Source organism: Hyposmocoma kahamanoa, unplaced genomic scaffold (genome assembly GCF_003589595.1).
Source record: "Hyposmocoma kahamanoa isolate Upper Pololo Valley unplaced genomic scaffold, ASM358959v1 63, whole genome shotgun sequence".
NCBI lineage: Eukaryota > Metazoa > Arthropoda > Insecta > Lepidoptera > Cosmopterigidae > Hyposmocoma > Hyposmocoma kahamanoa.
The window spans coordinates 23,225,238-23,238,468 of NW_020653851.1; the positions used below are offsets into that span (position 1 = coordinate 23,225,238).

The following is a 13,231-nucleotide window of genomic DNA, read 5'->3' on the forward strand; positions in this document are numbered from 1 at the left end:
ATTGACTTACAAATAAATGGACGACGGGTCTAATACAAAAACCACGAAAAAAATGTCCCAAGTCAACCTATTTAAACGTAGTGACATGTAAAGGAATATGAAAAAGCTAAAACGTTGAATTTAAATTGTAACGTCATCGCAGTACTGTCTAATTCTGCTTGCTTCGCTGTCAGTCGAACAAACGAAGACTAAAGCGTGAATGACGCTCTGTATACGATTTTAACGCCCTATAAATTCGGACACTTTTTAGCGCGGACCCGACGTCCATATAATTGTAAGTCAATGTTGATTCTAATTAATTTATTGCCAATAGATACTATTTGATACAACTATTCTTTTACTTACCAATCGAGTTCAGCGCATTTGTCGATTATAGAAGACAGTGTGTGCAAATTATCCAAGATCAAAGTTGTTAATCGCATCATTATCCTGGTTTCGTGTGCCACTATCTCAGGGTACGTGTCGCCTATCATTACGTCCAGTTCTATGGGTAAATATCACGCCGTTAAAATTCATAAAGGAACATTTATGGGAAGTTGACATGTGCCATTTGATAAAACAATGTTATTTTATCCAAAAATCTTAGATTTTCAATTTCGTCACTTTTGTTATTGAGGTTGCAATATTTAAGGTAGAGACAAATGGGACAAAAATAACCATAAAGACAATATGGAGTTCTCAGATTCCTGCGAATGGTATACAAAGGAAATGAATCTTTTTTCGGATCCAAGTCTCCGCCGCGCAAACGTGGACACTTCAGTGTCTTGCGTTCGATACGTGTAACCTAGTAGTGAATATTCTATTCCATATAATTAATATGAAATCGGTCACTGTATGAAGACCCAGACACTGGTGATATTGAAGCCGTACGTCAGAGAACGTGGCGTGCTCAAGGAGATGACGTGCGTGTAAGATGATGAAGCAAAATAAGTGTTTCTTCATCGACATCGGTCGCGACGAATGAGGGAACATTCGGGAATTTAAGCACCAAAATGCTACCTATGTCTAGAAGTAGTAACCGGTGGCAAATAAATCGCGGAACCAGGGTTGGTTTGATTAAAAACACAAATAAACATAATAAAAAATACTTTCATTTCGATAAAGATAACATCACAATTTTTCTTACCCTCGCATCCTTTACTTTTGTAATGAATATAATCGTTGTTTTGAAACTGAAATAAGAGAAGACATAAAAGCTTATTTTAAATAATCCTGTTACCAAAATGTTAAATGTACCAAGTTATCTTCTTGAAAAACGCTCTGATACCTGCAGTTACAAATTTACTTTGTGAAAATAAATATATTTATACAATCTTATTCTTGTCGCCGACACCCACATCTTTGTATACAATGAACCAAATATCCTCACCATGAACTTCATATCAGGCAGCTCTTTCTGCTCCATTGTCAGATCCTGGGCCCAGGCTTTTACTCCAAGCAAATAACCTAGATGTGGCATGTACAGCATGGTACATTCCTCTATGAAAGTTGGCAGTCTTTGTAGTTCTATCTTGGCAGTTTCAGACATCAGGCCATGCAGGCTTGCCATTGTTTGTTTTTCTAAAAATTGAAGTATTATTTTAATATCTATTTCATTTAAAGGCATTGTCCGCCACCTTGGACCAATTCGCTTTGGGCACTTTTGGACACCATTATATTCCAAAATGCATCTCCATGTAGTATATACCTTTATATGTGAATTGGCACAAATACCTGATACATAGATATCTACACAAATAATATCCATATTTGTTGACACCTTGAAAAAGCCTAATCAGTAACAATGGTTATTGTACATGATATAATGCACGAGTCTCTTCTAATGAGAGGGTTTAAGCATAAACCATTGGCCTAATTCGGGTTTGGGAGTTTACATATTTGCCAAGTATTGTACACCTTCTTCAACATGTATCCCTTCAGCTTTATTCCGTAAGCGGTTCCCACATGTTCGTAATTAACACAGAGAATCAGTCGTCTTTCTTAAGTTTAGTAAGTAAACACATATTAGCTTTTGGAAGGAGCACAAATTCTGAATACTAGAACGTGACGATTCTTACTCATATCAAGCTCTGGGTCGACTCCGGCTTTGACCGTGAATTTGTTCTCAGTTTTGGATTGATCGAAATCAATGATCCTATTCATGTACAACGCCATCTGTTTATTCAAAATTTCTATATTTCAATTTGGCTTCAAATTAACATTATTATCCTAAATATTTTCTTACATACGTTCCAGAACTCTCTCTCTCTCTTTTCCATAATAACTAGTATCCTCTTACTTAACTACTCCTGGCTAAAACCCATTTAATTATAAGCGACGGTAGTACGCATTTGCCTCTATTCCACTAAGTTCAACTATAAGTTCAACCAGTTGAACTAATCGGACACAAATATTCCAATAAGCTCAACTAGGTACAACTTTTCAAAAGGTTGAACTTATTGGACGAAATTCATCCTGTTTGTTCAACTTTCCAATTATTTAAATAATAGTTCAATGTATTGTGACTGATTGTCATGAAGATGCGTTCTTCTTAGCTTTGAATAGGTCCAAAATGAAGTTTTCGGGAAACACAGTTCCATTTTTTGCTGTAGGTGTTAAGAAGGAGGAAAAGGATTTAAGCGAAAGAGAGTAAAGATGGCGTATTCAGCTTCAGTCTACTAGACTTTCTAGTGAGATTTCTGTTTCCTGCCCTTTACTAGTAAGAATTAAGACACATGTTATGCGTGAAATTCTTCCTTTCAACTTTTTTACCTAAAGATGAGATTGAGGCGTTAGTTACACACAATCCTATTGGAAAAATGCTAAATTTATTCACGTTTACAAAAGTATGTCTTGGCAGTGGTACGGAGGTGGAAAAGCTAACCTCGTACAGTTTGTTGTTGTCGCAAGATGCAAGTTGTCCCAAGAACTCGATGTTCTTCGCTACCTCACACATCTCGCAGATCAACACTGCGTTGTACAAAGTCTGAAATTGGATTATGACTTGAAATAGTTATCGAGTTCTTAGGTTTTCGCGATTGTTACACATAGGAAATGAAACTATTTTTCCGGATTTAAATCGCGTATATTTGTTTTTTCAAACAAACCGACGTTTCGGGCCCTTTACAGGTCCCATGGTCACGGTTGAAATAGTTAAGTAAATATACCTTGGAACTTAGAATAATAACGCATAGAATGATAGTTTCATATCAAACGAACTGTCACAAGTGAGGCAAAAATCAAATTCATTTAGGTTAGTTTTAGTAGTAGGTTAATTTTCAGTTTTAGTGAATATTTATATAAAAATACAAGTTGAAACGCGTTGCTTCCTTGTGGAATGTGATGTTAGTATCTATTTTATGTTTGTCTGACGTATTTTTACACTCATTTACCGCACGTTTCGTCATTTTTAGCTAAAATTCTTGATCTGTTCGTGGTGCAAGTTGACCTTGAGCACTGAAGGCCCGCCCGCTCGTGTAGGCCCTTTGGGAGTGCTTCAATTTGCCTGACTTAGCGTGTGCGGGCTAGGTTTCTATGCGTTATTATTCTAAGCCTTGGAATACAAACCTTGCTTCCAGTAGTATGTTTTCACTAATAGGATCTACGACTCGATAATTTAGTCTAGACTCGCTAAACGTCGAACTAAAACAGTGTCAGTACTACTTACATTATAAAGTGACTTCCATTGAAAGGCTTTTGCTGACAACGCTTTGATTTTTGACAGGATACCCTGAAAATGGTTTCGACAGCTCAATTTTTATGACTTGACGCTGTCGAACTATTTGCATGAAAATATTTTTGGTATTTAATGTACTTACGTTGACATTCTTAATGAAACGTAGCGAAGAACAAATATTCCTTAAGATTGAGTCGTTCTGTGGCCTCATGAAGAACGCCACAACGTCTTGACGTTGCTGCAGTGTTGTCATGTCTCTCGTTGGGTGCTGCATTAGCACTCTAAACACATTGTAAAATAAATTGTACTACTTTGTGACTAAAACGTATATGTTCTCGAATATGTGATCGAACAATTCTCTATGCAATGCCGTCAATGACAAATTGACAAGTATCGAGTTCTTAGGTTTTCGCGATTGTTACACATAGGAAATGAAATTACTATTTTTCCGGATTTAAATCGCGTATATTTGTTTTTTCAAACAAACCAACGTTTCGGGCCCTTTACAGGTCCCATGGTCACGGTTGACTGAGGTGGTACAGTCTTCAACCAGTTATGTCTAATATAGATGCAAACCACCCTATTTAAAAAAAAACATAGTAATTATAGTAAAAAAATTTTTTTTTATTTTTTTTTAAATTAATAATAAATTCAACTTAATAATTAATGAATTTTTATTAAGTTCAATTTAATATTAATTTAAAAAAAATTCATTCAAAAAAATAATTTGTAAAACTTAATGTAGCGTAAATTGGAACGTTTTCTTTGTAAAATTAAAAATAAGGTATTTAATTAATAACTATTGTAACTATAGTGAAAAAAATAGGGTGGTTTGCATCAATATTAGACATAACTGGTTGAAGACTGTACCACCTCAGTCAACCGTGACCATGGTACCTGTAAAGGGCCCGAAACGTCGGTTTGTTTGAAAAAAACAAATATACGCGATTTAAATCCGGAAAAATAGTTTCATTTCCTAAATTGACAAATTTTGATTTTATCCTTAAGTCAGCTCACCGCATTCGTCTCTGTCCAACCTTCGACGAGCATTTGCTATAAATGTGGAAAAGACTGAGTCCCTCCTTATTGCTGCCCTGAACACCCTTCTTAAAGCCACTGGGATGCGACACCGAGCTAAAGATCTGTAGACCGCGGTATGTGTCTTCGTCTATTGTCACTATATCGACCCTGAGATGGCAATACAAGATATTTATGGAATGTGGAAGATTAAGTATGGGATACTACATAGTGTTTAAAGTAGCACGAAAGAATTTCTATGTGCGGTATTCATACTAGCACTTTACTCGTTATCTTTGAAGATGGCATCTCAACTGATGAGAAGAACAGGATTGGGACACAAGTATTTTGCTTTTGAATTTCTCTAATTCTTAAGTATTTACAGATGATAAACTTTAAACTTTTATTGAATTGATATTCAATTATTTTTTGTGAAATTACTCCACTAGTTTGTTATAACTATTAATACAAAGATCGAACACTCAGAAAAAATTCCTTCGCTCCGGCCGGATTCGAACCGACGTCTTCTAGCTTACCGTGCCAGATATATACCGTGATAAACTTTATTTCAACAGCGGTTCAAATCATACAGAAGTTCTCAAAGAAAGGGCACTAAGCGTTTATTAGAAAATGGGAATTGAACCGACCTTATTATTATAAACAAAATTATGTAAACAATAATACTCACAAGGAAATCTTCCTTAAGCTCAAAAACTGTGGTTTGCTCTGCATTTCCATATTCAAGTTAGTCCAATTCAGATCAAGGTATTTGAGCAACATTCCAAGAGCGTGTACTGTTTGAGTCTGGTTGAAGTCTATGACGGTTCGGAGAAAAACTATTCGTTCTTCTTCCGTGCAATGGTGAGGCTCGTGTGGGAGAGAGAGGGAGTATATGCGACGTTTGCACGCTTCGAAACCTTATTAGGAGAAGTATCACATTCAATAGACAATAATAGGAATACAATGGATGATAATGCTGACGTTATTTATGGAACAAGATCGAAATAAGAAGATAAATCCGAATATAGACATAAATACATTTATTATCTAATAATTACCAAGAATGACTAAGTGTAAGAGGTAACGTTGCTTGGTAAGAGCATTAGCTAAGGGTAAATGAGTACAGGCATGCAACAAATACTGCAATGCTCTATGTTTTCTGTTCAATATCAGTCTATATAGTTGAAGTTGAAGTAGGACTGGGTTGGTCACGGCCGCATGCCGAGTGACTTATGGTGTAAGACAATTACGGAGTGAAAGCCACTGAACTGAAGACCTTGTCCAAGGGCCGGACAGATGCAGCCCAAACCTGGGACCAATGGAAAAAGACGGGAGGCCCCTTTGCCCAGCATTGGGATACAACAGGCTTATTACAATAACATCTACCACTAGCCTGGAGAATAAATTTCTTAGATAAACTATAGAGCATCATGTTATACGGATCCTGCGCCGATTAGTAAGTATGTAGTTTTATAAGTAATTTCAAATATGGAAGACCTTACTATTACGTATATTAAGAGTTTAATAACACGTACTGTATTCCTTGGAAGACAAAAAGATGAGCCTGCATCGTCCCTCGGTATCGTTGCCGGTTTCAAATACTGTCTTCCTTGTAACACTTGCGAAGGTACCTTGCTTGCCTTCCAGAAGTATCTTCGCTGGAGATACTTGCCGGAACAGAGTGAGGAACATTTGGAATTCAGGAGGACGGTCTACGATTTCGTCTAGGAGAAATAGCTGTTGTATAATTTAGTAGTGTTTTTTTGTTTAGCATTTGCATTTTGGACGCGGATTTAATTTATGTTAAATTCCTTTAGTGAACACTTTTAATTCAATTTTAATTCAAAGATAGTACTAAAATCTGAAAGACTGGCAAAGTTTCCATTCCTATAAAGTTGTTTAAACTGAGTCTGAACGGAAACTGTTCAACTACCAAGGAACTATTTTAAAGAATCCTTTAATTTATGTTAACCTACTCTACATGCGTCAAGAGCATATCAAGCTTGACGCGTTGGATTTTGGATCGTTCTTATCGTAAGCGGCATAGAGTTCAATTTATCGTAGAGTGAACATTATTATAAATTAAAATCTTGGTATGACAGTGGCGTGCGTAGGGACGATTATTTAGGGAATTTTCGTCTAATCAAGAACATACTGGATAAGCTGCTGCTGTGTATGATGGGCCGAATAAACAAAATCAAGATGAGAAAGGGGGTAGTTGGAATTAATAATAATTACTTCATTTATTTAGGAATAGATACCTAATATTTTGTGTTTGCTTATTTAGGTTCGTGCTCACATGGCCCTACGGTTATTAGAACTTGTATTTTTGTGTGTTTTATTGATTGATTGACTAACCTAATATTCTAGAATGTTATAGAATAAATATAATAAGTGTACACACCTCCCCCGTTTGTAGAGTATAAACAGCAGCACCTAATTTGCCGGAACGTGAACTCACTGCCAGAATTTTCTAAAAAACAATTTAAAAAGCTTCGTCTGTTATTCAAATTTCCATTTAATAATTACTTTCTGAAGTTAGCAACGACTCTTTCGTTTTCATTTGCTTTAGAGAAAAAGCAGTTTCGATTTGCTATGTTTTTTAATTACTTTAACTGGTATGGTTCTGATTGGTCGTATTTATTCACGACTATTTTAATACTTGCAGCTACAGTCAACAAGAAAAGGCATTATTTATAGAAATAATTACGAAATTGCACAGATTCGTTATTTGGAGAGGTTAAACTAATAGAGTTCTTCCATTTTGTGGTCTGTATGGATCTAATCCGTATGAAACTACCTACTAAATGTAGTAAATTAAATTTCAATGTTGGATAACATGTTATTTAAATTGTGTCATTCTAATTTAATAATAATTAATAGATGGAGTCATAAAATAATAAGAGAGAGCGCACACCCAAGTAGTTATGCCGTTTAAGTCTTATGCATGTAATCAGCAAATGTTAGTAATCTATTAGAGTTTCTGCAGTTTTGTTGTGCATTTAAAAATTCTTTACGCTGCCAGTTTTTATTTACAACAGAAATTTAAGTTCGTATAAAGACTGGAACTTCTTAAGCTCAAAATGCAAGAGCTGCCTACTGTTAACTGTCGCTTTAGCAGGTCAAGGCCCTTTTCAATTAATGTATATCACAATAATTATATCCTAATTACATTGGTGCAGCGTGGCTAAATACAGGGCGAGATACCTTGAAGAGCCAAGGTTGTTCCCCGAAATCTTCAGCAAACTCAGGAGGATGCAGTTTTTTGGAGGACCTCAGGTGGTACGAATGAAAATAGATGCCTACATGTCTAGTTGCCTATACCAGCCCGTCACAACCATACCATAACAACGAATGTAAATTTACGAGACTTTACTATAAATATTTTTTATCTAATTATGAAGTTTTTACTTTCATTTGTTGAAAAGTAGATTGTTTTATTAAGATTAGATCCGTGCTGATCAAGAAATGGAAATAGGTACTCTACTAAAGTATTTTCACCTCTAAAAATAATAAAAATGTGCAATTTACAATTATATAAATAATGCATTGTCTTCTTGACTGTATTTGCAATGAATTAAATTAGTCGTGAATAAGTGTCACCAATTAAATAATAAAAAAAAATACAATAACATGGCAAATCGAAACATCTTATTTTCCGTCATGTAAATCGAAACTGTTGTAAGCGTTATTCACTCGTTGTTAATATATTGTAGCCTCTAATTAATTGGTTTTCTGTGGTCTAAAAGTTTGCTGGATGAGGTCCACGGTAGGACCAATCTGGGAAACCAATTTTTCTAAATTAGTTCTAGTCAGGGTGTTCTGAGTTGTGGCCCAAAATTTAATTCTGTTACTATGAAGAAGAATGAAAAATAGTTTATTTGGTAATCTTATGACAAAATATATATAACAGGATGATAATAAAAAATAATCTTAGGACAAAACACAAAATAAAAGAGTTATATTTTAGAGTCGATACCACCTCAAATGCTTTTAAAAAAAATATATAGTAAAATTGAGGATATACTCTGATAAGTACCAGGTGTATAAACACGATTCCTCAAAATTTTCACGGTAGAAAAAAAGAACACAAATTACCTCGAAATTTCACTAGAAAGCCGTTTTATTCAATATGCACTTTTACAAATAACAATGTTTTTTTTTACATATCAACTGAACTAAATAGAACATGTGTAGTATACATTTACATTACACATGTTTGAAATGGTTTTAATTTCGTTTGTAATAAATTGAATTCGAGCTGAGGTACTATCGACTCTAAAAATGTTACTAAAATGATCTCCACTCAGCTTTTTGTAAGATGTGTGAAAACATCTTCTTACGCTTTGAGTGAAGCCGAGTACTCTGTTTACGGCTCTGGTACAGTCGGTGCCCTCACTTAGGTATCCACTATTTGTGTAGCACTTAGTACAAATAGTGGAGACCTAAGTTGAGGACACCGACCCTACATATACAAGGAATTCCGTAATTTGAGATTAAGTAATTGGGGTGTGATTGTCTGGAATATCATTATTATTATTAATTATTCGGCAGTAGATGCATGGCAACCTTCCATGTTTACGGGTAGTTATTAAATTAGTTAAATTGTGTTTTACACCAGTTAGCCTAATAAAATTCCATTATGATAATGGACTTAAGAGCCGAGGGACTTACCCTTCACGCTATGAGGGGCCTACTTTATAAAATTACGTGTTTCATTTATTATAGGTGGAATAAAAATGGGCGGACATATTGCCGTTAACACCGTCCGTCTCTTGATTTAAACATTCACGATTTTAATACATTTGACTTGTCGGGTATTAATCGTGTATATTATATATATATTTTAACTTACTTCGATGTTTTGTTTATTTATTTATTTATTTATACATTTTAGGAAAATTCACGGACAAATAATACAATTATAGTAAATTTAAATATGAGTAATCCAATGCCATTTACGAATTTCCACCTACATGAAACAATATACAGTGCTTAGCAAGCCAAAAAGAGATTACAGGAAAATACAAAGAACGCAGTCAATAAATTTAAAAAAAAAAAAACAAAATAAAAATTACTATTCTAATATACAATTAAACCTTAGAGGATGGTAAAAGAAAAAGAGTCTAAGAATTAAACGAACATACCATACCATTTGGACGTTTTGCGACGTCCACGGTCTCGAAGGGACTCTTAGAAATAAAATATAATTTCAACACGGTTAAACACCATAAACTGCACTAGTTAGTAACTTGTTTAAAAACTTTTATTTAACCGTTTCACTTCAAGAGTAAGGATTTATTTATGATACCAAGAGACGGGACGAACAAGTCGTCCGCCTGGTGTTAAGCGACATGCCTATCCATAACAGTTGCAGTGCAATAGCAACTATCCGAGGTTCACTGCCACTTCAAACGTCGCCCTAAGGCACAAAGTTGACAAGTTCCAAGTGCCTGTAGTTTGACCCCTAGAAGTAGTAGAGCTCCTTGCGAAAGGGTTCAATTTCTGCCGCCAAGCGGTATCGTGAGCATTACTGCGTTCCGGTCTTGAAAGGTAAGACTGCTGGTGAAATTATCCACAATTATTATCAAATTGTTATTTGTGTGTATTATTGTAATTGTTATGTTTTTTCCCTTTTCTATTTCGTATAATTATGTTTCATAATTGTTAAATGTATGTGTGTTGTGTTGTTTCTTTACGGAATAAATATTTCTTTCTTTCAAATGGCATGCACATGAGAGTTGTCAACTTATGTCTCAGGGTGACAGGCGGAGTAGCAGTGCCACTCCGGCCTTTGGAATCTAAAGCTCTGAGTGGCACTGCTACCGTTATGGACAGGCGTGTAGCTGTAACTGGATTGATTGATCGGGCACACATTATTAAATTGCTTTGCAGATTTGTGTGCATTGTGTTTTCTCACCATGTTTTCATTCCTCGAAAAGCTCACCGTGAATTTTAAATTAAATTCGCACATGAAAAACTCAGAGGTGCAAGCTCGGATTCGAATCCACCCCTTCTGCTTGTGAGGCGGTAGGACATACTAGAAGGTCAATACGGCTTTTCAGGAAAGAGGTTTAAAGACTCCACGATCGAAATTACGCGTCGAAGTTAAACTATGAAGTTTTTATGTTAATTAAACGATGAAGTTTTTATGTTTAAACAGGAGAGTATATAAAAATGCTGAAGTCCAAGTTTTAAATTTACGCAACCCGGAACAACAATTCGGATTTATTCGAATTTATTTATTAATTTATTATTTAGTATTTCATTGGTGTCAGTTCTTTGTCATTGATGAAATTTGCTGTAAGTGAAAGAATGAAAAGACATTACACATAGAAACGTTATAAGTCGTACCTCTTCTACATCAAAATCCTCGCTAGTTTCCTGGTTTTCATTTGAGTTCGATGTTACTGCAGCATCTCTATTCCTACAAAAAAAAAGACTTGTGTCCGAAATTTTCAATGACGTATTTCTTAGAAAAAAAATTTATCCGTACAAAATAGTTATTTTTGATACAAGTGCGGAAAGTTAGTCATTATTCACGAGTCTCGAGCCAGAGGCGAGGGTCTAGACGCGAGACAAGTGAAAATGCAAATCCGCGCGTGTATCAAACGACGTTTTTTAATACATTTGCGAAAAAACTACATTGAAAGTAAAATAAAACATTATTTAAAAAAAACTCATTTTCTGCTAGTAAATTAAAATAATGAAATAGAACCACTGCAACCATTATTTAAAAGTCTATGGAAATCTAGTTCTAACGTGCTGTTTTTGTTTATTTTCTGTAATATCGGTCTGTAACCACTTTTCTTATTATGAAGTCCTGGTACTTTTGTTTAAACTTCTTTAGGAATCCGTGCACGGTAGTGAGATACAGTTTATCTGTAATACATAGAACAAATAAATATATACATAAAAATCTCGCCTGTCACCCATTCAGGGGTAGGCAGAGACTGTGGACCTCCACTCGATACGTTCATTATATAGTATTTGTAAATAAATATAAGTTTTAATGACGAATGACTTACGTCACAAAGCACATAAATATGAAATAAATATACAATTTCTTTAGTTCTATGTTTAAGACTTAAAACAACAGTAAATTAAAAAAAAACTGGAAAAGTAAAAAGCACTAGTGCGAGAAATCCAACTTTCCGCACGATTTGTAGTGCGAAAAATACCACGTTTTGAGGAACTGTATTAAAAATATTTTTTTCATTCATTGGTTGTATTTGGAATGTGAGAAACTTTATTGTGTATATAATTCCGAGCTTAATAGAAAATCATAATGATTCAGCTTTGCGCGCTTGATTCGCACCAAAAACCATCTTTTCTCACGAATAGTTCTTTTTGAGATAGGCTACTATACTACTATTCTTATAAAACCACATTACGTATGTTGTACAAACCTGCGGCATTTTGCAATGACGAAATGGTTCTGAGTTCTTGTGCTATCGGATTCGCGAGCTCTTGTTGTAGCTTGTATTACACTTCTAGAAGGATCATCCGGTGTGCTTTCATCCATTTTAAACAGTTTTTCAATATTTTTAGCGTCTTTTTATGATGATTATTACCGAATATTTAGTAGAAAAACAACAAAATGTCTTCCCACGCCGATGAACTTTTTTCATTGTGTTTTTTAATTGCCGCCAAAAATTTACAAAAGTACCAGATATTCGCTCACATCTTTAACACGTTACTCGCAAATAAAACAGAAATTGTTGCAAAATATTTTTTAATTTCAGATTCATTATTCAATTAAAAAGGATATAATAATAATGTTCTTTTTTCAAAATTGGCCTAAAACAGCGTTAGTTGTTAGTAATATTTGCTTGAAGTGCCTACTTGTTCGGTTATAGGATTTATTTATTCTTTTCCAATAGGTTTTTTATTTGTAAGTCAATGGTTTTAAGTGTAAAAAGAAATTTGGGTGGTGCAAGCGAGCAAACATACGAGAAAACGACTGTAATGGGGTTACGAGTAAAAAACAAATACGTATAATATTTTATCCAAAATAATAATTAGGTAAAATATTCAGTGATACGAAACAAAAACTTAGCGTGTTCGGTAACCATTCGGCCTAGTCTAGTGTAAACGGTGTTCATAGTTTGCAATGGGCCTGAATGGGGTTGAAATGGGGCCAGTTTACCCGTAATAAAGGTTAATGGGTAATATAAATTCACTATTAATTACTTATTGGTCTTTATTGAATGATGACTGTTTTCTTAAAATGGAAAATAGAAAATCCGCCTTACAAATTACTAACTGTACCTCATTCTAACTTAAAATATTTTTAACAGACTTTTGTTTATAATAAAATTAGTATGTTTTTAACATTATTAGTGATTCGAAAATAAATAAATTACACATATACGTATTGATTAATTGATCTAAATTATGTAATTTTAATTTTACGTTAAGTATAAAATAATTATGATACTTAATACTTTAAAGTACTTAATTCATCATATATCTAAAATATTTAAAAACTTATCTTTTAAGTATTTTATAGGGTGTTAACAGTGGTGGGACTAAAAAAAACATTCCGTTTATTTATGT

The 13,231-nt window shown here is 34.4% G+C and overlaps 1 protein-coding gene across 1 annotated transcript in view; it reads right to left on the reverse strand.

The window, feature by feature from the left end:
• The window catches only part of LOC113230059 (mutS protein homolog 5-like), a 20,261-nt gene extending 8,064 nt beyond the window's left edge, over positions 1 to 12,197 (reverse strand). Inside the window, exons 1-12 of the mRNA XM_026463786.1 lie at positions 12,082 to 12,197; positions 11,027 to 11,099; positions 7,077 to 7,145; positions 6,208 to 6,409; positions 5,361 to 5,589; positions 4,673 to 4,843; positions 3,798 to 3,936; positions 2,864 to 2,965; positions 2,058 to 2,154; positions 1,370 to 1,560; positions 1,127 to 1,172; positions 346 to 484 (exon numbers count right to left, since the gene is read on the reverse strand). Coding sequence (XP_026319571.1) covers positions 346 to 484; positions 1,127 to 1,172; positions 1,370 to 1,560; positions 2,058 to 2,154; positions 2,864 to 2,965; positions 3,798 to 3,936; positions 4,673 to 4,843; positions 5,361 to 5,589; positions 6,208 to 6,409; positions 7,077 to 7,145; positions 11,027 to 11,099; positions 12,082 to 12,197 — 1,574 coding nt within the window. The remainder of the gene's footprint in view (positions 1 to 345; positions 485 to 1,126; positions 1,173 to 1,369; positions 1,561 to 2,057; positions 2,155 to 2,863; positions 2,966 to 3,797; positions 3,937 to 4,672; positions 4,844 to 5,360; positions 5,590 to 6,207; positions 6,410 to 7,076; positions 7,146 to 11,026; positions 11,100 to 12,081) is intronic.
• Positions 12,198 to 13,231: the final 1,034 nt, after the last annotated feature.